At 43.1% G+C, this 23,982-nt stretch overlaps 3 protein-coding genes across 4 annotated transcripts in view; 2 read left to right on the top strand and 1 right to left on the bottom strand.

Moving 5' to 3' along the window:
* Positions 1-9,986, bottom strand: part of ABHD18 (abhydrolase domain containing 18) — a 46,848-nt gene extending 36,862 nt beyond the window's left edge. Inside the window, exon 1 of the mRNA XM_084768510.1 lies at positions 9,704-9,986. The gene's annotated coding sequence lies outside the window, so the exon portion shown is untranslated. The remainder of the gene's footprint in view (positions 1-9,703) is intronic.
* LOC311589837 (FUN14 domain-containing protein 2-like) lies at positions 911-3,334 on the top strand. Its single transcript, XM_084768514.1, has 2 exons — positions 911-1,620; positions 2,531-3,334. Exons 1-2 carry the CDS (start codon positions 1,080-1,082, stop codon positions 2,620-2,622), a joined length of 633 nt encoding a protein of 210 aa, XP_084624640.1. The 5' UTR covers positions 911-1,079; the 3' UTR covers positions 2,623-3,334.
* A 71-nt stretch (positions 9,987-10,057) lies between the features above and the next one.
* The window catches only part of MFSD8 (major facilitator superfamily domain containing 8), a 29,638-nt gene continuing 15,713 nt past the window's right edge, over positions 10,058-23,982 (top strand). For both annotated transcript variants that reach the window (XM_084768508.1, XM_084768509.1), the window contains exons 1-5: positions 10,058-10,215; positions 16,839-16,927; positions 19,146-19,189; positions 20,930-21,170; positions 22,293-22,406. In XM_084768508.1, the coding sequence (XP_084624634.1) occupies positions 10,151-10,215; positions 16,839-16,927; positions 19,146-19,189; positions 20,930-21,170; positions 22,293-22,406 (553 nt within the window). In that variant the 5' untranslated portion in view covers positions 10,058-10,150. The remainder of the gene's footprint in view (positions 10,216-16,838; positions 16,928-19,145; positions 19,190-20,929; positions 21,171-22,292; positions 22,407-23,982) is intronic.

Genomic DNA, 23,982 nt, shown 5'->3' with positions numbered 1-23,982 from the left:
ACTGCCTGCAGCAATCTGCAGTAACCAATGGATTTCTGTTTCAAAACAACCTATATGTAATCCTTCTTGCCTTAAAACGTTTTCACTTGTAAATTGATAAGCTATGTTTGGTTGATATCCAGGGGAGGCCTGCCCTTTTCTGAAGAGAAATGGAGAAGGGGCGGGGAACGCTGCCTTCCAGGTGAAATACATGAAAGGATAAATTTTTTAAAGTTTCACTTGTCTCAGTCTCCTTAGATGTAGCCATCACAGTACGCATTCATCCTGGATTGTAATCACCTGTCTGGTCTCAAATTCCCTTCTGTGAGAGTGTCTCTGCTGTTAAAGCAACACTTCTAACGTGAAATCATGCACTTGAATTTCCTGTAAAACGCTTCCAGATTAAAGTAGAAAACAAACATTCTAATCCTAGCACTTGGAGGCAGAGGCAGGCAGATCTCTGAGTTCGAGGCCAGCCTGGTTTACAAAGTGAGCTCAGGACAGCTGGAACCAAAGCCAGAAACCCTGTCTCAAAAAACCAACACACCCCCCAAAAAAAAGAAAGGGGGGGGGAAACCCAAACATTTATCGTAATATCTTGAAATTCACTTTTATTTTATTTAAGAAATTTTTCCGAAACAAGGTTTCTCTGTGAGGCCTTGGCTGTCCTGAACTCGCTTTGTAGATCAGGCTGCTCTCAAACTCACAGAGATTTGCCTGCTTCTGCCTCTCCTGTGCTGGGATTACAGGCACGGGCCACCTTGCCCAGCTTGAAATTTATTTTTGAAAACCTTGGTCGTACTTAACAAATCTCGTGTGAGTGTGTATTCAATTGAAATCCATTTTTCTTTTGTAAGACCCACCAAATCGTAAAACTACTCCTTTTACTTTGCTTTTCCAATCTTCCGCGCACAACTAATCAGGTGAATTTTAGCCGTCTCAGGTTCTTAGGACACTCAAGTACTTGATAAAGGCCACGTTGGCTTTGTGACGCAGCTGGAACTGGAGGAAAGCTGAGGCGCACGCGCACTCAAGCTGCCCTTTTCCACCGCGGCCGTGGGAATGGACACACCTGCCCACGTGCGGAGAGCCCGCTGGCCATGACAACGACCACCACCACCATCACAACCGTAAGCCCAGCACGCTCCATCTCCTGCCCTGCTGACCCTCTGCGCATGTCCTCTGGCAACCAGCTCACTGAAATGGCCTCGACCAGTCAAGGGCAATTTGATGTTTATGAGGCACTGGATCTTACAGAATTTGCCAAAACCCAGCCTTGGTGGCGAAAACTCTTCGGGCAGGAGACACGTCCTTCAGGTGATAAGTACAGCGTGGCAACCCAGCTCCTGATTGGCGGTGTCACTGGCTGGTGCACTGGATTTATATTCCAGAAAGTTGGAAAGCTGGCTGCCACAGCGGTGGGAGGGGGCTTTTTTCTCCTACAGCTCGCAAACCACACTGGCTACATCAAAGTTGACTGGAAGAGAGTAGAAAACGACATGAAAAAGGCCAAGGAGCAGCTGAAGATTCGGAAGAGCACCCAAATACCAACTGAAGTCAAGAGCAAAGCTGAGGAGGTGGTGTCCTTCGTAAAGAAGAATGTTCTAATAACTGGAGGATTTTTCGGAGGCTTTCTGCTCGGTATGGCATCCTAAGGGGTATCGCTTCACTTTCACTGTTCAGCAGTCGCTACACTCCATCGTAGGAAAATCCAGACTCCTTTCTTCTTCCTCTTCAGGCCCTCCTCCCTGTTGTAAATCTGAACCGCTTCCATAGGCATCTTGCCCATGCGAGTTAACACAGGCCCTCCCATGGGCTTCACACGCCCGGGGGAAGCACACTCTCCATCTGGAGACCAACAAGAACGGTCCTTTTCCTGGGTGTAAAATCTTCCCCAAGCCATCTTTAAGATCTGTCCCTAACAGCGGAGCTGGAGGAGCGGCACACAGTTACCTTAATGCGCTGCGTTGGAAAGGAACAGATGTAACTGACTTTGAGCATGGGAAGAAAGAAAACACAGCAGGGACAGTTGTGGGAGTACCTCGAACTAGCCAGCCATTTTAGGGGGACAGTCTCCATACAGAACTTTACAAATATATTGATTGATGTTTTCTTTTCCTCTTGACAGCTACCCCAGTAAACTATAATTAGCATAGTTATCTTAGTTTAGCACTCAGAAGTATGACACTTTATTCAAAAAGGGCTGTAATTTAAATACCTTAAAGCTCCACCAGGAGTTTTTTTTGTTTGTTTGTTTTGTTTTTTTGTTTTTGCTTTTTTTGGGAGTGTGTGTGTAACATTGGGGTGGGCCTAGGGCCTTGCTCATACCAGGCAAGGGTTACCCCTGAGCTATATTTCCAGGCTTTGGGGTACTTCTCACTTTGAGAGAAGGTCTCACTAAATTGCTCTAGCTGCCATCCTCACATCTCAGCTTCCTGAGGTGGGATTAAAGGCCCAAGCCATGAAGAAGAGACCTTAAGAAAGAACTGAAGAACACACCTTGAAGTCTTCTTTGCCCCTTCTCAATCTTCTCATTTGCCTTTTCCTCCAGGATTAGTTTACAAAAACCCACCTAGTTGGGTTTTCAGCTTCAGGGGCGTGTCCACTTCAATCAAAGGCCAGCTGGGTGAAATTTTCATCTAGAAGCTTCAGTGGAGAAGAATCTGCTTTTGGGCTCTTAGGTTTGGGGTACAATTTATATGCTTGCAACTACAGGATTCATTCATATTTTGTTCTTTGTCAGCCAGAGGACAAGCTCAGCTCTGGGAGGTTATCCACAGTTCTTCTCATACTGACTTTGCTCTCTCCATACCAGTCAAGAACAGCAGGTGAATTTTCTTCACGGCCAGATGGAGAGAGACATAGCGGGCCCCAGGGCTCTAACACCTCTGCAGAAAGGGCAAGTATGTGAGTGCAGTCGGTGTTTCCATTTCCTGTTGATTAGGAAGTGAAAATCATGGGTCCTGCCCAAACAACATTGTGAGCGCCAGAAACAATGATCTTAAGGACAATCTTGGAAACTATGTGCTGCGTGGGAAAAAACTAACTGTACTTCTCAACCTTTGAGTATGGATTTACACCATTATTACTGGGATTAGATCTTCATATTTCCATCAATAGGGCAAAAAAGAACCTACACAAAATCAAAACAACAAAAAAATCCCCATACTAAAACCACAAACTCCACAGACCTGAGCAACAACTTGTTTATAAGCCAATTGGCTCTTTTCAGCTTGTTTAAATCATGTTTATATTCTTCACTTAAAACTCTTAATTAAAAATAATACTCCCCTGAAAAGTAAAATTTGCAATTAGTACTCTGTCTTTTAGTCATTAAACAAATAGAAAATGGAAATTGGCTTTTCTGGTTTTCTTTTTGAACAGCATGTCATGTAATTCAGGTTGACCTCAATCAACTTGTAGCCAAGGATAACCTTGAACTCTTGATCCACCTACCTCCACCTTTAGCAAGTCTAAAGGCATGCACTACCACATGCAAATCGGTGATTGACTTTTTTCCTTTTCCTTTTTTTTTTTTTTTTTTTTTGGTTTTTTGAGACAGGGTTTCTCTGTGTAGCCTTGCCTATCTTGAACTCTGTAGACCAGGCCTGCCTCTGCCTCCCGAGTGCTGGGATTAAAGACATGTGCCACCATGCCTGGTTGGGCTGGGTTTTTTTGTTTGTTTTTGTTTTATTGTATCTATCCTTTAATACAATCACTGTATGGATTTTCCAGAGTTCTGTCAAATTACTGATCCACTAAAACCTTAAGAACACTTTAAACTTGTAGCCAAGTTAGTTCTTTCTGGAGGTCTGGAGACCCGGGAAGTTAGACTAGCATCTGGGGCCGTGGTAGCTGCAGATCTTAATTTGAGAGGGGAGGTTTCCACTAAATGGATTATAACTATTAGAGGTGAAGTAAATTGGAAACAGAACAGCCAGTGTATTCTTTACCCAATTAACAAAAATCTAGGGCTGGTGAGGAGGCTCAGTTGGTAAAAGCACTTGTCTTTGATCCCCAGGACCTACATGGTTGGAAGAGAACTGACTTCTGCAAGTTGTCCTCTGGCCTCTACTTGCACAACACACACACACACACACACACACACACACACACACACACACACACACACACACACGCTAAAAAAATATAACGTCCCATACTACCAATGAGGTCAGCTCCTTGGATATATAGGGTAGAATGGAGATAGTTTAAGGAAATATAATTTTAAGTGATGAACAGTTATTATGGTTTGGAGCTGAAATGTCCTTTGGATGTGCTAAAGGCTTGGTGCTCAGCTTATAAGGAGGCGGTTTAACTTTATAAAGTGGTTTAGCGCCTGGATATGTATGCTTGAGGTATATTAAGAGCCAGGCTCCCTCTTGTCTCTCTGTCTTCCTTTTATCTTCCCTCCTTTCCTGTCCATGATTGGAAAGGATCTTCTCTGCCAATACTGCATGTCATGATGTTCTTACCACAGGCCAAGCCTAAAGCAAAGTGGTCAATTAATGACTTGAAATTTTTGAGCCCAAATAAACTTTTTTCCTTTTTTTTTTTTTGTGGCGGTTTGAATGAGAACCCTTCACACCCCCCCCACCCTCCCGCCATCCAAAGCACAGTGCAGTGGCAGACACCTGTAATCCCAGCATTAGAGGAAGCAGAGGCAGGTGGATCTCTGAGTTTGAGGGCAACCTGATCTACAAAGTGTGTCCAGGACAGCCAAGGTTACACAGAGAAACCCTGTCTCAGAAAACAAAACAAAACAAAACAAAATGGGGGGGGCAGGCCCCCATAGGCTCATATATTTGTTTTTTTGCCCCCTGTGGTGACTGATGTGGTGGTGGGGCTGAATCAAGGGCTTTGTGCTGAGCTATACCTTCAGCCCATATCTTTACCTAAGAAAACAAGGTCAACAATTCATATAAAACTCCTTTGTTTTTTGTTTTTGAAGACAAGGTTTCTCTGTGTAGCCCTGGCTGTCCTGGACTTGCTTTGTAGATCAGGCTGGCCTCCAACTCACAGTCATCCATCTGCCTCTGCCACCTCCCGAGTGCTGGGATTACAGGTGTGCACCGCCACACCTGGCTCATATGAAACTAAAGATTTATCTATCATATATACAGTGTTTTGCCTGCATGTACACCAGAAGAGGGCACCGGATCTCATTATAGATGGTTGTGAGCTACCATGTGGTTGCTGGGAATTGAACTCAGGACCTCTGGAAGAGCATTCAGTGCTCTTAACCAATGAGCCATCTCTCCAGCCTGGCTCATATATTTGAATACTTGGTTCCTAGCTGGTGGAACTGTTTGGGAAGACTGGAAGTCATGCATGGCCTTGCTGGAGGTTTGTCATTAGGGGTAGGCTTTGAGGTTCCAAAAAACCCTACACCATTCCCATTTAGTTCTCTCTGCCTCATGCTTGTGATCAAGATGTGCGCTCTTAGCTACTGCTCCAGCACCACACTGTCTGCCACTACATTCTCATCACAATGGTCCCCTTCTGAAACTATGTATCCCAAATAAAATCTTGGTCATAGTGTTTCCACAACAATAGAAAATAAGACACTCCCCCCCTTTTTTTTGAGGTATTTTGTTAAAGAGACAGGAAGCTAACTGATTTAAACTATTTTACGACTTGGATCTTCCTATAATGGTTCATATACTTATTACTCTTATTTTTGTATGTATCTATTCAACTTCAGAACAGCTGCATGATACTGTAATACAGGTCCTGTCTTTCTCTAGTACTGTACACTAGGATCAACATTTTTCTTTAGAATGTCGATGCATCGTGACACTAAATTCAATATGAGAAAACAAACAAAACCCAAATATTCTCCAACAAGAAACACTATACTATTCAAGAGCTGGTTCACTTCTATTTTATTTTATTTTTTGAGACATGGTCTCTCTACATAGCCTGGCTGCCCTGGAGCTTATGTAGACCAGGCTGGCCTCAAACTCACAGAGATCTATCTCTGGCCCATGCATGCTGGGATTAAAGGCAAACATCAACTTGCCCAGAGCACTTTTAAAAATTTACATTAATTTCTGCATGTGTAACAAAGCTCCTAATGACAATGAACTTCCAAATATTTTGTAATGAGTAATATTCATTATATACCAAATTGTTTAATCTTTGTTTTGTTTTGGAGACAAGGTTTCTTACAAAGATCCCCCTGTCTCTGCCTCCTAGAGTGTTTGGGATTAAAGGTATATGCCACTATGCCTGGCCAATCCTTTGTTTTTCAACCCTACACTAGAAAAATTTCCTAAGTCACGTTGCTTTCCTATGTAATAGACCATTCCAAGCCTAGAGGCAGCTTATTTCCTTGCCAGCAAGCAATTCACAGGCGAAGAACAGAAAGCAAACCAAAGACACAGAGCTTATTATGTATTTGGTTCTGAAATATGGTATGATACACACCTCCTTTAATCCCATTTCAGTCCTAAAGCGGTAGCAAATGAAGGGTTTTCTGAATCTCTAAATAATTCTTTCTCTTTTGGTGTGATGGTGGTGGTGTGTGTGCACGCACATGCGTGCTTTGCTGCATATGTGTACATAGGTTTACATGTCAGTGGCAATGTAGTAGCCAGAGAACACTGAGTGTTCTCCAGGTTGCTCCTGGAGCCCAGAGCTGGAGTTGGCAGCCAGCAAGCCCTAGCAGTCCCATCTCCACCCCTCAGTGGTGGTGGGGTTATGTACACACGCACCAACACCCAGACTTTAACAAAAGTGTTGGAGACTTCAGTCTGCCTACGTGTAGGCAGTGCTTGTAGAAAGTGCTCTTACTCACTGGGTGACTTCTCAGTTTTCTAAAAACATATCTTTCTAGGCAGAGCTGGCTATGTTCAGGATGTCCAGAACTATTAATTTCTAAGTTGGGATAAAGACAATACCAATTTAGAATAAAGAAGTGCCTCCTGGAGCTAGTCCAGGTACTACAAGGCCTCAGGTCAAGCCAGACACCAGTAAGATCCTGTAGAAGTAGCAGCCACTTTTGAAGTACTAGGCAAAATGATCACAGCTGCCACCTGTGTTTTTAAATAGCAACTGTGAAGGGGAAAAACAGTGGAACAAAAATAGAAGTGTGATCACAGTGCCAAGGAAGGAAATGTCTTTCCTAGAAGTGAGTTTTATTGCTAATGTGGCACTCACAATCTATTACTTAATCTAGTACTTTTGAATCCCTGATTACTCTGATACCTAAGTATTTAAACACATTACTTTTTCTTCCTAGACTTTTTGCTTACACAGGGCTTCTCTGTGTAACCTTGGCTGTCCTAGAACTCACTCTGTAGACCAAGATGGCCTCAAACTCAGAGATCCGCCTGCCTCTTACCTCTCAAGTACTGGGATTAAAGGCAGGAACTCTCACATCTCTGCTCTTCCTAGTTGTTTACCATATGTATCTCAAAGGCATAAGTAGAATTTCAAAAACTGTCACCTTGGGAAGAAAACCGCATCTACAAGCTGTCCTCTGACCTCCTCATAGGCTCTGTAGCACACAAAATATTTATTTATTTATTTAGGTTTTTCGAGACAGTTTTCTCTGTGTAGCCTTGGCTATTCCAGACTCACTTTGTAGACCAGGTTGGCCTCAAATTCACAGAAATCCTCCTGCCTCTCTGCCTTCCCAAGTGCTGGGATTAAAGGCGTGTGCCACCACACCTGGCTTTTAAATTCCACTACTCTTAGGCAACCAATTTAATTACTTTTACACTGAAGAAAAGTAAGAAGAGTAGGAAAATAAGTGTTTGCGACTTATACCTTGGAACATTTTATATATATATATATATATATATATATATATATATATATATATATATATCCCATCAAGGAAAACCAACAAGGGTTTGAGTATATAGCTCAGTTGATAACATTCCTGTAGAGAGCATATGCAAGGTTAATTCAATCCCTAGCCACACTCCAAGAAAAAAAAAAGAAAGAAAGAAAGAAAGAAAAAGAAAGAAAGAAAGAAAAAAGGAGGAAAGAATACCCAAGTCCCACATCTTTTGAGTAATACATTCAGGAAGATATTTGTTATCTTCTCTTTTTGATGGACTATTTAAAAGGAGGGGTGGGGAGAAAGATGGCTCAGTGGTTAAGAACACTGGCTGTTCTTCCATAGGACTCAGGTTCAATTCCCAGCACCCACATGGCAGCTCACAACTGTCTGTAACTCCTGTTCCAGGGCTTCTGACACCCTCACCCAGACATACATGCAGGCAAATGACCAATAAACATTAAAAAAAAAAAGGCCACTGTTGTCCTCCTCATGTTTACTTTGATTGCTACTTGTGCTTTGGAGTCAGACTTCAGGAGATCTCTATGTAGTCTGAAGTCATCACTTGGAGGCAGTAATGGAAAGACCCGAGTTTCTCCACTAGCTGTGTGACCTTGAGTGAGCCACCTCAACTACACTTGGCCTAATACAGAGGAACATATTATTTAAACAAACACTGAATACTTGTTTTGCTATTATGAAATATGAGAAGATATTATTGGTATTCTGTTTACAGGAAACTTGGCTGTAAACAGCACAGGTTTGTCAGAGGAGTTCTGTTTCTTGAATTCAAGCCATTGTTGGTTAGGTGTACAACCCTTAGCAATTTACCTGTTCTCTCTGCCTCTCACTTCTTCCTCTACTTGAGACACTCCCTCTCCTTTTTAGAAAAAACATTGTTGGGATGAAACGAGGGAACTGAACTAAGCATTCTTTCAACACACACAGCATTCTGCTTTGTGGAATGCTAGTTACATTTTTCTTCTTTCACTACATATGCGCCACAAATTGTGCCAGGCCCCAGGGATTAGAAAAGTCAACTATGACACAGGAAGCGATACTGTGGTTGAGAAAACACTTCATTTTCCACCCATCTACACTCTCGGAACCAGTCACAAGAATCTGCATGTTTCTGTTACTATAAAATCTGCTGAATACATCAAGTATCAACAACCAGGGCTGGACTCAGAAGATAATTAACAGAAGACACATTTTAAGTTTAGCTGTTCTCTGGTGGGGTATGCTTGCTTGGCGACAAACGAGATGATCACAAATGAAAGATCAGAGGTGAGTTGATGGCAATACCACAGAACAGAGAGCTCATATGAGGCAGGACAAACGCTAAGCGCTAATACTAACTCAACACTTGAAATTGGATCTCAATTCTGCCATCTCCCCATTGAGAGATCCTAGGTAACTTATCTCAACCTCAGGTCATGGTAAGATAGAAATGTGTCGGCTTTACCCATCTCCTAGGATAAACGTGATCCAATGAAACCACACGACAATGTTATCTAGAGCTGGCAAAACGTTAATTTATGAGACAATCTGACTCCTGGCACCAATCAGCTGGCAAACCCAATGGCCTGGATCTAACACGCAGCGGCCAGGAAGTAAACAGCATTCGAGTCTGTTGAGTATCTGATGATGAAAGCAGCCGGTTGGAGCTAAACAGGCTCCGCGGAGGGGGCTTCTAACAAAGCTGAGGTCCGGGGGTGGGCGGAGCCAGGGAGTACAGCAGCAGCTGGTTGCTACCCGTCTGGTCCCTCAGTCCCCCTCAGGTGAGAGGAGCCAGCAGGGGAGGCAGCGGCTGGTAGCCATCAAGTCCCGTCGCGCAGGGGTCGCCAACGCCCTCCCTCGGACTAGTCTCCCAGCTGCGCTCATGCCGCCTTGCACGTACGCAGCAGAGGCCGGGGCGCATCGGCTGCTACTTACAGGCCGCTCGCGGACGTACACCTGAAAGGGAGCCCGCCGAGCCTCCTGGCACCGCCGCTCTCCGCGATCCAGGGACCGGACTTTGGCCACAGCTCTGACAGCCAAGAGCTGAATCTCCTTAGGTACCAAGCAGCAAGCTCGCTGCTAGCCTGGCCGGCCAGGAGGACGGACTCGGGGCGGGGCGCCCGACGGACACGCCCCAAGCAGCCCGCTCTGTCCTCGCCCCACCCCTTCCGGCCTGCTTCGCCGCCGCTGCCGCCGCCGCCTCCCGCCACTTCCCCCTGACAGCTGGTCCGCTTCCGGACCAACCCCCGCCCCACCCCCCGCCGTCGCCGCCCGCCCCGGCGCGCATGCGCACTCGTAGGAGAGTTTTGACAGCTCTGGCGGAAGAGGAGGAGCAGCTGTCGCGAGAGTTGGCGGCGCGCCGCCTAGTGAGCGCTTGTCATTATGGCGAGCCTGGGAAGCGAGGCGGAACGGGAGCCCCTCCTGGGTCCCGGCTGCCCCGGAAGCAGGTGAGCAGTTGAGTGGGACTGGCTGGGTTCTGCTGGCCGCCACCTGGGCCCGGAACCCGGTTACATATACGTAGGCCTACGTGCGCGCGCCCGGCGGTTCCCCCGGATACCAAGCTTGGTACTGAGAGAAGTTGGGTACCCAGAGAGCTGGGGAGGCCGATGCCTCACGTAGGGGTCCCAAGACACAGCATCTTCACATTGTATCTTGTGTGGACTCTAGAACACTGCAGCTTGAGGCTCCTGCCTCAGTTCTCTTATGGAAGTTCCTTCCTGCTTGAGAGCTTCGTTTTCTTCATTTTCAATTTTTTCCTTAGTTTTGTATAAGCGGCTTCTTTCACAGCAGACACCGCATTCTGTAGACCCCTGATAGCTGACCCCTGTCCACGTTTCACAAAACCCCCAAAGTATGTTTTAAGTTCCTGTCTCTCCTGCCATCACCTCTCAAGTGTTGGAATTACAGAGATGTGTGCCTCACACACAGCAATACATAGTAACTATATTAAGTAAATTTTAAAAATTGACAGCTATGCTTCAATCTAAAAAGAAATTTTCGTTTGTTTATCTTCAGCGCCAATCCTTTTATTTTATCCATGGTGAAAGTTCGTGGTCTTTGGTTTACTGTGCAGAGAGTATAGGGATTGCAGTTTCATGTTACTTGATTTTATCTTGAGGTGATTAATGTCGGTGGCAATGCTGAAATTTGTTTTAAAAGAGCTGCGTTCCCAGGCCTGTTGAGGCCTGTGGAGCTGCTGCCTGCTATACTATTTTTTTTTTTGTTGTGCTGCTGCCCTTTTGGAGTTAGTTCCCACAGCGTTGTAGTTGTACTGCCTCGTCCTCTCCTAGGAGACCATCCTCATCTTCCCATTGAAATCTGCTGCAACCCTTGTTTATGTTACGGTCAGCAACTTCTTTTCTTCCAGGCTTAAACATTTGCTGTGACCCTGAAAACCAGCTATTTGTTCTTAATAGAACTTGTGCTTGCAATGTACAGGCTTTGACAGATGGCTAGAGCGCTCCCCATGTTAGTGAAGTGTTAAGTCTGTGATGCTTCCATTGCTTAGCATTCTTTTTGCTGCTTGTTTCCTTTCTGTTATAGTTCATGTTTCTCAGACAGATCATGGGATCCTTGAGTCACAGACGTACAGTTAACTATATAAATATGATTTTATGGTTGCACATGTAACTTTATCCAAATAAGCCTACTTAAACATATTTTTTTCTTACTCTTACCTTCCTTATAAATAAGTGGTTGTGTTAGGATGCATCTACATTCAGATGTTCTGTCCATAAAGAGTTCATTACACTGAGGTTCTATATTTAGCATTTTAAAAATACAAAGGAAATATTTTCAGAACAATTCAACAAGTGTGCAGGGTTCTTTAAAATCATAAATGGATTCCCTAGTTGTGACTGACAGGTTTTGCTCACATTTACTTTACTGTAGAAATTCAGTTATCCAACAACCCTTCCTAGCTAACAAGATTGATTGATTATGATTTATTGGACTAATTGGCTCAGGTCTTTTTTTTTCTTGAGTGTCTAGTACTCTCAACTGACCAACTTTATGAGTTGCATTTAAGAGAACAGGGGTTGACCCACTTTTTCTGTAGTGGCCCCATTGGTAGATCGGTTCAAGCCAAAAGGCAAAGTCAAGGATAGTGCAGATACTTAGACAAAAGAAAGTATACAAATTGTAATAGATGAGTGAGTTATTTGGTGAGTAGGTTCATTTCCTGATGAGAAAAGTAGATTTTGAAGTTAGTGGTTTGCAAACTAGTCTTAGCCCTCAAACGACAGACAAGTGGTGTGTATATTTGACCTGCAGATTATGGCTTGTAAGCCCTACCTTAGGGTTTCCTGAAATGGTACAGATACTTCAAATTGGGACACCAAAGAAATATTACTGCCCCGTTGGTCCTTACACTGCCTGCACCCCTCCCCCTCCTCTTTCTTTCTTTCAAACAAGTTCTGATTGTGGAGCTCAGGCTGGTTCACAACTCAGTCTGTGGTAGAAGCTGGCCTTGAACTTAGGGCCTTCCTGCTTTCCCTCACAAGTAATGCAATAACAGTAACTGGCAAGTGCCAGTGTGCTTGTCTTACAGTGCACACCTTCTTCTGTCGTATTTCTCCAGTTAAATAAGGTAGTCTCAGAGGCTCGCCCTTCTTTCTCTCCAGCTCTGAGTCTAGGTGTTCTGCTCTTCAGGAGTGAGTCCAGAGCTGGTCTCTTGAAAGTACAGTGTTGCGTTGCACCAGTCTCTGTGCCTGAGAATCCACTGAATCCAAAATGTATTTATTCATGCTACATTTTACCTAGGTGCTCTGTTCGTACCAGTGTATTGTGTCCTTTTCCTGTTTTTTTTTGTTTTTGTTTTTGTTTTGTTTTGTTTTGTTTTTTCAAGATAGGGTTTCTCTATATATTAGCTCTGGCTGTTCTAGACTCATTTTGTAGACCAGACTGGCCTTGAACTTACAGAGATCCACCTGCCTCTGCCTCCTGAATTCTGGGGTTAAAGGCATGCACTACCTCGCCTGGTGTACTTTTCCTGGATTTTAAGCCATACATTTGCTAAACATTCTGCCCTCTGGAGCTGTGGTTATGGAAATGTTAGACCACTACAATCTGCTTGGAAGAGAGTTCCAGGGGGAAAATTAGGCCCAGAATGTGGCAGTAATAATAGATAGAAAGTAAAAGTCAAACAAATCATCTTGGAAGTAAGTACAACATTTCTTTTCTTTTCTTTTTTAAAGATTTATTATATATACAATGTTCTGCCTTCATGTATGCCTACCTGCCAGAAGAGGGCACCAGATGTCATTATAGATGGTTGTGAGCCACCATATGGTTGCTGGGAATTGAATTTAGGGCCTTTGGAAGAGCGGACAGTGCTCTTAACCTCTGAGCATTCATTCTCTACAGCCCCAGTACAGCATTTCTTTTGCTTGTTTGTTTTGTTTAAACAGAGTCTCACTATGTAGCTTAGGCTGGCCTGGAATTGCTATGTAGACCAGGCTGGCCTGAAACTCACAGAGGTCCTCCTATCTCTGCCTCCCTGGTCTCTCTGCACCTCAGAGTGCTGAGATTACAGGCATATGCCACTACACCCAGCTACAGCATTTTTTCTTACACCCTGGTAAGGCAAAAGCCTGTTCTACAAAGAGAGTTCCAGGAGAGCCAGGGCTGTTACGCAGAGATACCCTGTCTAGAAAAACCAACCCCATCCCCCACCCTCCGAAAAATTTTTGTCTTAAATTCTACTTTTCCTATCAGTATTTAAGAGATATGATTATAAGAAGAAAATTAGGGTCTGGAGAAATTGCATAGCACTTATGAACACTTGGAGAAGACCAGGTTTGGCTTACCAATATGACAGCTCATAAGCATCTGTGACTCTGTTTGCAATGGATCTGTCACCCTCTTCTGGCCTTCATGGGCACTGCATACATTTGGTGCAGGTCACAGACATATGTGCAGGTAAAACTTCCATACCCATAAAATAAAAGTAAATTTAAAAAGTAAAGAAGAAAATATTTTTAAAAATTGAGGCAGAGGCAGAGTCTTGCTATATATCCTAGGCTAATGTTGATCTTGACACCTCAGTATCTCCTCCATTTTTTTTTTTTCTCCAGAGTGTCTTGGAACCCAAGCTGGCCATGAAGTTACTATGTATCCCACCATGACCTTGAATTCCTGATCCTCTGCCCAATGTTGGGACATACACTGAGGCCTAAACCACCACATCTGTTTTTCCTCAGTTTCTTAAGTGCAGGAATATGAGACATATTCTCACTCTATAGGCCAGGCTGCCTATATACATTCACTACATAACCAACATTGGCAATGAAATTGTAACTGCTTTTTTGGCTAGGAAAGTTTTTGGTTTTCAAGCCTAGGTCTCACTGTGTAGCTCTAGCTGTCCTGGAACTTGCTCTGTAGACCAAGGTGGCTCACAGGGATCCACCTGCTTCTGCCTCCTCAAGTGCTAGGATTACAGGTGTGTGCCACTGCTCTAGGCATATATGAAGTGCCTTAAGCCCTTACAGTGTATCAGTAATGGGGCCTGGAAAGATGGCTCAGTGTATGAGGGAACTTGCTGCTGAGCTTGGTGACCTTAACTTTTGTTCCCAGTTTATCCTTTGACCTCCACGTGTATACTAATAAAACACACATAATTAGTAATGAGTACCCTTAGCAAACAGCAGATCTTACGCAGGTTGCAAGTTTCTTGTCTCTTGTCTTCTCTTTCTGCCATTTTCTTTTTCTTTCTTTTCTTTCTTTCTCTCTCTCTTTTTTTTAGACATGCTTTTCTTTGTGGAGCCTTGTAGCCTTGACTGTCCTGGAACTCATTCTGTAAATCAGGCTGGCCTCAAACTCACAGAGATCTGCCAGTCTCTGCCTCCCAAGTACTAGGACCAAAAGGTGTGCGCCACGACTACCCCGGCTCTTTCTGCCATTTCTAAGCACAATACATTTGAAAAAAGAAAGCTTTTCATTGATGACTAAATTTAACAACCTTAAGGTCTATTTTAATAAAATACTCTTAGACCACAGACTTTAATACTAGACTTTTACTGAGGCAAAAGGAGTTAGCTTCTGGCTAGCCTGGGCTGTTCAGAAAGACCCCCCCAACAAAGGAACAGTGGCAACAACAGCTAATCAAACCCTTCCTCCAAAAGGAATTACTCTTGGACCACAACTAGGCATTAACTGTGTCCTGACATTTGGGAAGAGTAGTGCGCTCATCAAGGTAAGTTTGCCAGCTCTGGTACCTGTGTGGTCATTTAGCAAGCATAAACACTCAGGTGTCACCTAATAGAGGGAGGGTGTCAACTAATATACTCATTCTTAGTCCAGATTATAGATTTATCCAGAAGACAAAACCAGTTTGCTGTATCACCATAAGGTCTTTGGTCCACAAGCGGACTTTATTTGGCAGTTCACGGCAGAGCCAAGGCCAGTGCTCTGGGAAGCACCAGGCTGGGTTACATCCTTCCAGTCAGAATAGCTCACAGCAAAAGTAATGTGCTTCCATCAAGTATGCATGCTGGAACATGAGAGTAGTTATAGAAACATGTATCTTTACTGTGTTTATTCATGTGTAAATGCAAGCATGTGTATGCCGTGATATACCTATAGAGGTCAGTCTACAATTGGGGGGTGTCGGATCTCTCTTCTCACCATATGGGTTCTAGGGAGGGAATTCAGGTCATCCAGCAGGAACCGTTGCCCATCTCACCATCCACATAGTAACTAATTTTCAATATATCCCATTTGAGGGAGATTTATTTCTTCTCTCTAATTTATATAACCTTTCTTTCTTTCTTTTCTTTAGCTTCCTTCCTTCCTTTCTTTACTTTCCTTCTTTCTTTCTTTTTTTTTTTGTTTATGCTTTGTTTTTTGAGACAGAGTTTCTCTGTGTAGATCAGGCTGGCTTTGAACTCACAGAGAGTCCTCTGCCTCTGCCGTCCTAGTGCTGAGATTAAAGGTGTTTGCCACCATGCCCGGCTAACTTTTCTTAAGAAAGTTTATTTACTAATCCTGTTAAATTAACAAATTTCTTTTGCACTCAGCAGTAGAAAATTAGAAACAGCTCAGTGGTTACAATGCTTACGCAGCAAGCAAGAGGACTAGAGTTTTTGTTTGTTTGTTTGTGTTTGTTTATTTCGAGACAGGTTTCTCTGTAGTAGCTCTGGCTGTCCTGGAATCTCTTTGTAGAACAGGCTGGCCTTGAACTTACAGAAATCTGCCTGCCTCTGTCTCCCAAGTGCTGGGAATAAAGGCGCGCACCACTATTTCCCAACTGAGGTCTAGAGTTTGGATCCCCAGAAACTCATGTAAGTGCCACGTGGTTATGATGGCCCAACTATAATTCAGCATCAGAAGTCAGAGATGGATTCCCAGAGCAACTGGCTAGCCAGACCAGCAACATCTGCCTCCAGGCCTCCATCTACACATGCGCACCACATAAACATGAAAACTTGAAAAAGTATAGTACAGTAATCACTTTGAAAAATGTTTTACTTTTTAAAGGGATCTTGTATCATCCAAATGTCTATATACAATGGTGCATTAATACCATCCTACAATCCAGTGTTATTTAAAATGCTTTTTCAAAGGTGAATTAGTGTCACCAGAGCCAATATCAATAATTTGCCTGTTATATAACTTTCATATTTTTTTTTGTTTTGTTTTTTGAGACAGAGTTTCTCTATGTAGCCTTGGCTGTCCTAGAACTCTCTCTGTAGACTAGGCTGGCCTTAAACTGAGAGAACCACCTGCCTCGGACTCCTGAGTACTGAGATTAAAGATATGTGTCACCACTGCCCAGCCCATAACTTTGCTATCTTTAGAGAAGACAAAGTAAAATTACTGATGCATATATACTGCTCCTAATGACCAGAAGGCCCAGCCTTTGTGCATTATCTGAAGTGCTTGGGATTTTCTAGTTCTTGGGTCTTTGGAGGAGATGGTACAGAGTATCTTCCTGCGTGTGCGGTTTTGTTGTAATTTGATGCATGAAGTCAGATGATAGAATCTCCACACTCAGTTACTGTGACAGTTTGGGTTTGATGTTTTGAGATTAGGGACACTCAACTCTGTTAACCTTTTTCTTCTTTCCACCTAGAGAATGCGTGATAGAAACCCAAGAACATTACAGGAGCAGATGGAGATCTGTTAGGGTTCTCTACCTCACTATGTTCCTCAGCAGTGTGGGTAAGTGCTGGCAATTACACAGTTCTACAGGTCAGACTAGATGCTTCAGCTTTGTGGCAATTTTAAGATTAGTTACTTATCTATTTGTTGTTGTTTTTGAGACAGGGTTTGTTTGTTTGTTTTTTAAATAGCCCTGGTTGTCCTGGAATTTTCTCTGTAGACTAGGCTAGCCTCAGAGATCTGCCTGCCTCTACTTCCCAAGTGCCGAGATTAAAGGCATGCCTAGTTTATCTATTTAGAAAAGGCCTCACTATGAAGCCCAGGCTAGCCTTGAACTCAGGGTTCTGTTGTCTCAGCTTCCTTAGTGCTGGGATTACATACTGGGCTGTTTTTTTTTTCTTCCTTTAAAACACTTAGTTTTTATTATTCAGCCATCTGAGAAACAATTTCAAGTTTAATAACAAAAAGCTACTTGAGATGTTAATTGAAATGTTAACCACTGTACTTGATGTAGCTTTCTTTATGGTAAAGTGTACTTTTTTATGCTCTGGGTGGGAGAGGGTTTGAGACAGTTTCACTGTGTGTCCTACTCTGTGTATCCTCCTTCTTCAGCCTTTTAAGTGCTAGATTACAGGTGTGGGCCACCAGGTCTGCCGAAGGAAGAAGTGGCTCTCTAACTTCTTTATTCATCAGCATCAATTCAATTCCAAGTACGTAGAGAGCTGGATGTACTCAGTGGCCTGGCCCTACCATGGCCAGGGTCCTGGGTTCCCAACAGTGCACCCCCACAAAAAAAAAATAGAAAGAAAAAGGAAAAATCACAAAGTAAAACTAAAACATAAAGATGAAGCTAGAAATAAAATCTGTTACATTCAAAACAGATGTTAGGGACATCAACATGACTCAGTGGACAAAAGCACTTACTTACCATGCAAGCTTGGTGACCAAGTTCAGTCTCTGGAAACTGTGGGTTCTGCAGGTTTTCCTCTGCCCTCCACATGTGTGCCTGCAGTCATACACATGCAAGTGTCACTCTCACACATAGTAATAATGAAATTAAAACAAGAAAATTGACTTTAGCAGCCAAGGCTACATAGCGAGACCCTATCTCAAAAAGATAGACCTAGGGGTTTTTTGGCATTTATTTTTATGTGTGAGTGTTTTGCCTGCCTGTGGGTATATGTGAGGCACTCAGAAGAAGCTGTTGCATCCCTTGGAACTTGGGATCCAGAGTTACAAATGGCCGTGAGCCACTGTATGGGTGCTGGAAACTGCATTCAGGTCCTCTGGAAGAACAAATACTCTTAACCACTGGGCCATTCTTCTACCCCAAGCAAATAGACTTTGTAAAAGAAAGAAGTACTTAACTAATAGATGCTACCAGATGCATGAGTCTTAAGGTAGTGTGTGAAAGAAGGCAGCCCCTCCTGACTCTACCCTCACTCTCAGCACTAGGGTATGGACGATGGCCTCTGTGCCCAGCTTTTAGGTAACAGTGGGGGTCCAAACCAGGGTTTCCATGCTTGTGTGGCAAGCCCTGTACAGACCGAACCATCTTTCCAGCCCTATGTAGTGCACTTTGAGTACAGCTACCCTCCTGTTGCCCTCTCCTATCTCTCTACATGAATTGTGTAGTGTAAAGGGGCAAGCCATGTGACTAATGAATCATATCTCATTAAATTATTTCTTTATGTAAAGCAGTGTCTCAAGTTGGTTTGAAATTCTTGATCCCCCTGTCTCAACCTCCTGAGTGCTGAGATTACAAAGATGGGCCACTACACCCAGCAAAAAAAGCTAAACATTTAGGAGTAGCCTTTCATAATTTCTGGCTGAATTTGCTTACCATTGAGGAAGGACAAATAGGCCTGGGGTGTGGCTGGGTAACGTACCTAGAGCTCATGAGGCCCGGGTTTGATCCCCATCACCACAGAAAACAAAACAAACAAAAATGATAACAATGACAAACAGGACAAGAGTTTCCATTTTAGTTTTCAAGTGGGAAAGCCTATCTGAAATCAGGAATTTGCCTTTAAAATGTGGCCATCTTTAAGTATCTGAGGTCATATACTCTCCTTGAGATGGTGTTCCCTCCTCCTCATCTTCCTTGCAGTGAATTGCTCTGTCAAACAGTGCGGAAGCTTTCAGTAATCTCTCTTAGACTAAAATTACCTTATTGTTTCTAGTTTATTTTTAAAATCTTTGCTACCTTTCCAAAAACTATGCCTGTAATGGTGATTACATTATTATAATGCAAGTAAATGTGTCTGCCTCTTTGCAGGTTTTTCAATTGTGATAATGTCAATCTGGCCATATCTTCAAAAGGTTTGTGCATTTCAGTTCTGTTCTTTGAAGTAATAGTAGTAGTAACTCACATGTGGTTGAGCTTTATCTAAAGAGTGTCTTTAGTATTCTGTTATTTGATTTGTTCCAGAATAACGTAAAATAATAGTTCCTCAAAAGAGGCGTAAGTCAGTCATATGCTCTACTGTACAAACAACACCACTTAGAACAGAAAGGGTGCTGGGCCAAGAACTGGACTTCTGCCTGGAGCATGGCTGACAGGGTGAAGGCGGGGCTGCCTCCTTATTCAGCCATACTCACATCTTGTCACAACCTCCCCAGTGAAAAGGAGCTCAAGAAGACAAAGTGAGCTCTCAAAATGTACAGATGATATCTTTAAGGAGTAATTTCTGATTTTCCTGTGGAATTAATTTGAATTTTCAGGAAAACTTTGTGAAAAGGATAGGCATTATGGCTGTCTCTTGATATTCATGGGAGATTGTTTTTTCAGGTCCCCCCAAAGTGTGCCAAATCCATTACATACATTGATATGGTATTTGCATATAACATGTGCACATTTCTCTGTATGTTATAACCATCTCTAGATTACATATGATGCCTAGGACAATGCCAACACTATGTAGTTGTTAAGCTTCTCTGTCCTAAAACAGTGACAAAAAACAGTCTGTGTTCAGTTCACTTTTGTCCTTCACGGTCCTTCCGGGCCTCATGAGCTCTAGGTACGTTACCTAGACCAGGGCCTGCACTGTCCTCCCTTACACCTGGAACTCCTCACTTTGTGCCAGTTTTTGTCCTACTCTGATTACTCAGTCTTAAGTTCTCTGTATCTTTATTAGCTCACCCCTTGCTTACTGATTTTCCAAGGGTCCGTGTGTGTTAGGCTTTGGTCTATAGCAGATAAGCAGACACAGTGTGTTTGACATACAGACTTCAGGGACCCAGGCTCTGCAGGCTGCACACAATCATCTTAGCTCCTTTCTAGCTCCTCTCCTCTCCTTCCTTCCTGGGCTTTGCTTCGTCTCTCCTTCCCTTCCTCCTTTCACCTTGTAATCACCCGTCAAGCCTCTGCCCCTCTCACATCTTCAGAAAGCCTTTTCTGATTGTCGTTACCTAGTTTGGGCCAGGTTTTCTGTGTATAGTTGGTTCTCCTTATCCTTGAGTTGAACTATATTGTAGAACTATTTTTTTTTAATCACCTGTACTGCTTTTTTATTACCTCCTAAACTGTACTGTATAACAGCTTTCTTTACAGACCTAGTAGTGCGCATTGTAAGTGGTCAGAGATGACTCACACCTGTAGAAGGTATGTGTAGTTGGTATGCAAACACATTCTATATGAAGGGCTCGTGCGTGTGCACTCATTCTGGTGTCCTCGGGCGTCCTGCAGTCAATTCTGAGGACACTGAGGGATGGCTCCACTTCATCTCTGTATCCTCAGTACTTGCCGTCTTGTAGTATGATGTCAGATGTACAATGATGAAGGTCCCCATGATTGTTACATGTTCAGGAGCCCTCCACAGAAATACTAGCCCACGGAAGTTCTGGTAGGAATGCAGATGCTCTGGAACACAACCTGCATATTTGTCACAAATCTAAACATAGTTTTACTAACTGACCTAGCAGCCATGTTCCCAGGTACTTAGTTCCCAGTGTCTGAACACTTACATGCATGCAGAAGTCTGTCTTGGAATGGTTATGGCTGCCAGAAGCCGAAGACTGCCGTTGTGTAATGACTCTTAAAGCATTTACTTCTCTCTGCAGATTGATCAAACAGCTGATGCAAGTTTTTTGGGCTGGGTTATTGCTTCATATAGTCTTGGCCAAATGGTATCTTCACCTCTATTTGGCTTATGGTCTAATTATAGGCCAAGAAAAGAACCTCTTATCGTCTCCATCTTCATATCGGTGGCAGCCAACTGCCTATACGCATATGTCCACGTGCCAGCTGCTCATAATAAATACTACATGTTGGTTGCTCGTGGACTGGTGGGATTTGGAGCAGGTAATTGTGTGTGTGTGTGTGTGTGTGTGTGTGTGTGTGTGTGTGTGCATGTGTGTTTGTGTGTGTTAGGCCACATTTTCCCTCCTGTTCTAGTCATGTTTCTGTGTCATCCCTTCTCAGTCTCACATCCCAGAGTGCAGCAAACTCATCTTAAGAAGAGGCACGTGCCTTTTACCATCCTGCCTTTGTTCACGGTCCTCCTGCTACACACCGCCTTTGTTTCTGCTAGTCTTCACCCTCAGGGTGCACGTTGAGTGCTATTTCCAGTGTGGAGCCCTCTCAGGCTTCTTGAATGGATTCTTTGCGTGCCCTATTGTACTGGTTCCATCTTTTTCACCAATTATAGTAAGCCTTTTTGTGTTAGAAGCAGTAAATGATATTTTTAAGTGTTCTGTGGCCCTAGGAGTCTCTACTACAAAACCAGTACCTAATAGATTTGTAAAACCTTTTATTTTTATTATGTATATGTATGTGTCTGCAAGTGAGAGCAGTGTCCTTAGAGGCCAGTAGATGGGACTTGAGTTACAGGTGCTTCTGAGCTGTCTGATGTGGGTGCTAGGAACAGAACTCAGGGGACTACAAGAGAGCAATATGAATGCTCTCTCGAGCCAAAAATATGTTAGTTAAATTCTTAGTGGACCTTTTCTACTTCTGCATTACATATTTATGCATGCAGTTTGTGATGCATTTCCTTATAAGGTAACACTCTGTTAACACAGCTGACTATTATTTGATAAGAAAAATTTGGCATTATACACTTTATCTAAAACTGTATTTTTTACTCCTGTGGGTGGGCTTGTTTTATTTGGATTCTTGTCTTGCTGCTGGTGGTTGGTTTTGAGACAGACTCTCACTATATACCTTCGGCTGGCCTAGGACATTATGTGGCCCAGGCTGGCCTCTGTCTCCCAGTTGCTGAGATTACAGGTGTGCACCCACCCCTTGCCTAGCTGCACTGTTTCTTTATCAGTGACAATACTGTGTTCTTACACACTTTGTGTGGTGGCATAGTGAAAGAAGGGACCCTGTCATTCACTAGTATTTCTTGCTCTGTGTAGAGTCTGGTGAGGTGAGTGTTAGAGCTGAAGAGTGACTCCTTTACTCTGGGCACTGTCTCTTTAGGAAATGTGGCTGTTGTCAGATCGTACATTGCTGGTGCCACTTCTCTTCAGGAAAGAACAAGCGCCATGGCCAATACAAGCACATGTCAAGCATTGGGATTTATTCTGGGTCCAGGTAGGTGGTCTTTACTCGACTACTTAAATTTGAATAGGGGTAACCTCTGAGGTTCAAATTTAAATGTAGTCCATGTGCGAGACTTTCTGGCTAAAGGGAAAAGGAGAGAAACTTTAAAAAGGAGAGAGGGAGCCAAGGAAGTAAGATGCGTTAACATAAGCAAAGTATAGTGATAAATATGCATAGAAGTATCATAATGAAACATTTTGTATGTCAACTAAAAATCATCATAGTTGTGAAAAGATAAAGCACCAATCTCCCCAAACTGCTGTATTTGTGTGTGTGTGTGTGTGTGTGTGTGTGTGTGTGTGTGTGTGTGATTGTGACTGAACCCAAGGTTTTAAGCATGCTAGGCAAGTACTATACCACTGAGCTATAGCCTTAGCATGGAGGGACATTAATATCTTTGTTTTTTTCCCCCCTGCATGTATGTTTGTGTGAGGGTGCCAGATCCCCTAGAACTGGAGTTATAGACAGTTGTGAGCTGTCGTGTGGGTACTGGGACTTGAACCCTGGTCCTCTGGAAGAATAGTCAGTCCTCTTAACCACTGAGACATCTCTCCAGTCCCTGACAGTAGTGTTTTTAATATATTCGTATTTGCCTTGATAGCAGAGCTCTTAGTTAAGTGTTGTTTGCCTCATTTTACAGATGAGGATCTATCCCATGATATAGAGAGTCTTCCCAGAATTAATAAACTAAGTGGGAAGTGTGGGCCTCAGAACTGATGTTTTTGTGGGTGCTTTATACCAAGTATTTGTGTAAGGACAGCATCTTTTGTCCTCAGTTGCCTTTGATCCCAGTTACTAATAGGGCCTATGGGAAATCATCTCAACCAGAACTGAAAACTAGGACTATTCCATCCAAGTTTCACCACTGATTTAATATTAAGTAATACTAAATATGTAAAATTTAAGGACCATATACACAGTCATATTCAAAATGGTTCATTTGAAAATGTTATGCTTTCTGTCTTGTAATGAAGTTGATTAAAGTTCTAATTAATTGAGACAATAAGATTGCTCAGTAGGTCTTACTTTTATGCTGGCTGCCAAACCTGGTGGCCTGAGTTTGCACCCTGGAGACTGCATTGTGGAGGGACACATCAGACTCTGGAATGTTGTTCTCTGACTTTCATAGGTGCATCCTGGCAGGTGCAAGCCCTCCAGCCCCACATGCATACACTAACACAAATCAATATAATTAAAAAATTTAAATTTATATATTGAATAAATTGTGTAGCTTAACTTTTATACAGAGTAGCTTTTTTTTTATTTTTTAGAAAAGTAGATACTAAGGGTTAGAGTGTAGCTCAGTGGTAGGGTAGATGCTTAGCATGCCTAACGCCTCAGTCCCTAGCATTCCTCCTTCCCCCAACAAAAAATGACCCTAAACATGTGGTAAATATGGTAACACATTATAGATCTATGAAAAGATAATAGGGCAGGAGAGATGGCTCAGCGGTTCAGAGCACTGACTGCTCTTCCAAAAGACCTGAGTTCAATTCCCAGCACCCACATGGCAGCTCACAACTGTCTATAAGTCCAAGATCTGACACCTTCACATAGACATACATGC

This window comes from Acomys minous (assembly GCF_964271855.1).
Source record: "Acomys minous genome assembly, chromosome: 19".
Lineage (NCBI taxonomy): Eukaryota > Metazoa > Chordata > Mammalia > Rodentia > Muridae > Acomys > Acomys minous.
The sequence above is the reverse complement of the archived record's forward strand: the minus strand, read 5'-3'. Positions and strand labels throughout refer to the sequence as shown.

Bases quoted from the DNA above. Each gene is read 5' to 3' on its own strand.
- LOC311589837 (XM_084768514.1), top strand. From the start codon at position 1,080: ATGACAACGACCACCACCACCATCACAACCGTAAGCCCAGCACGCTCC. The intron at 1,621-2,530 runs GTATGGCATCCT...CTTTTCCTCCAG, and splicing joins TTTCGGAGGCTTTCTGCTCG to GATTAGTTTACAAAAACCCA.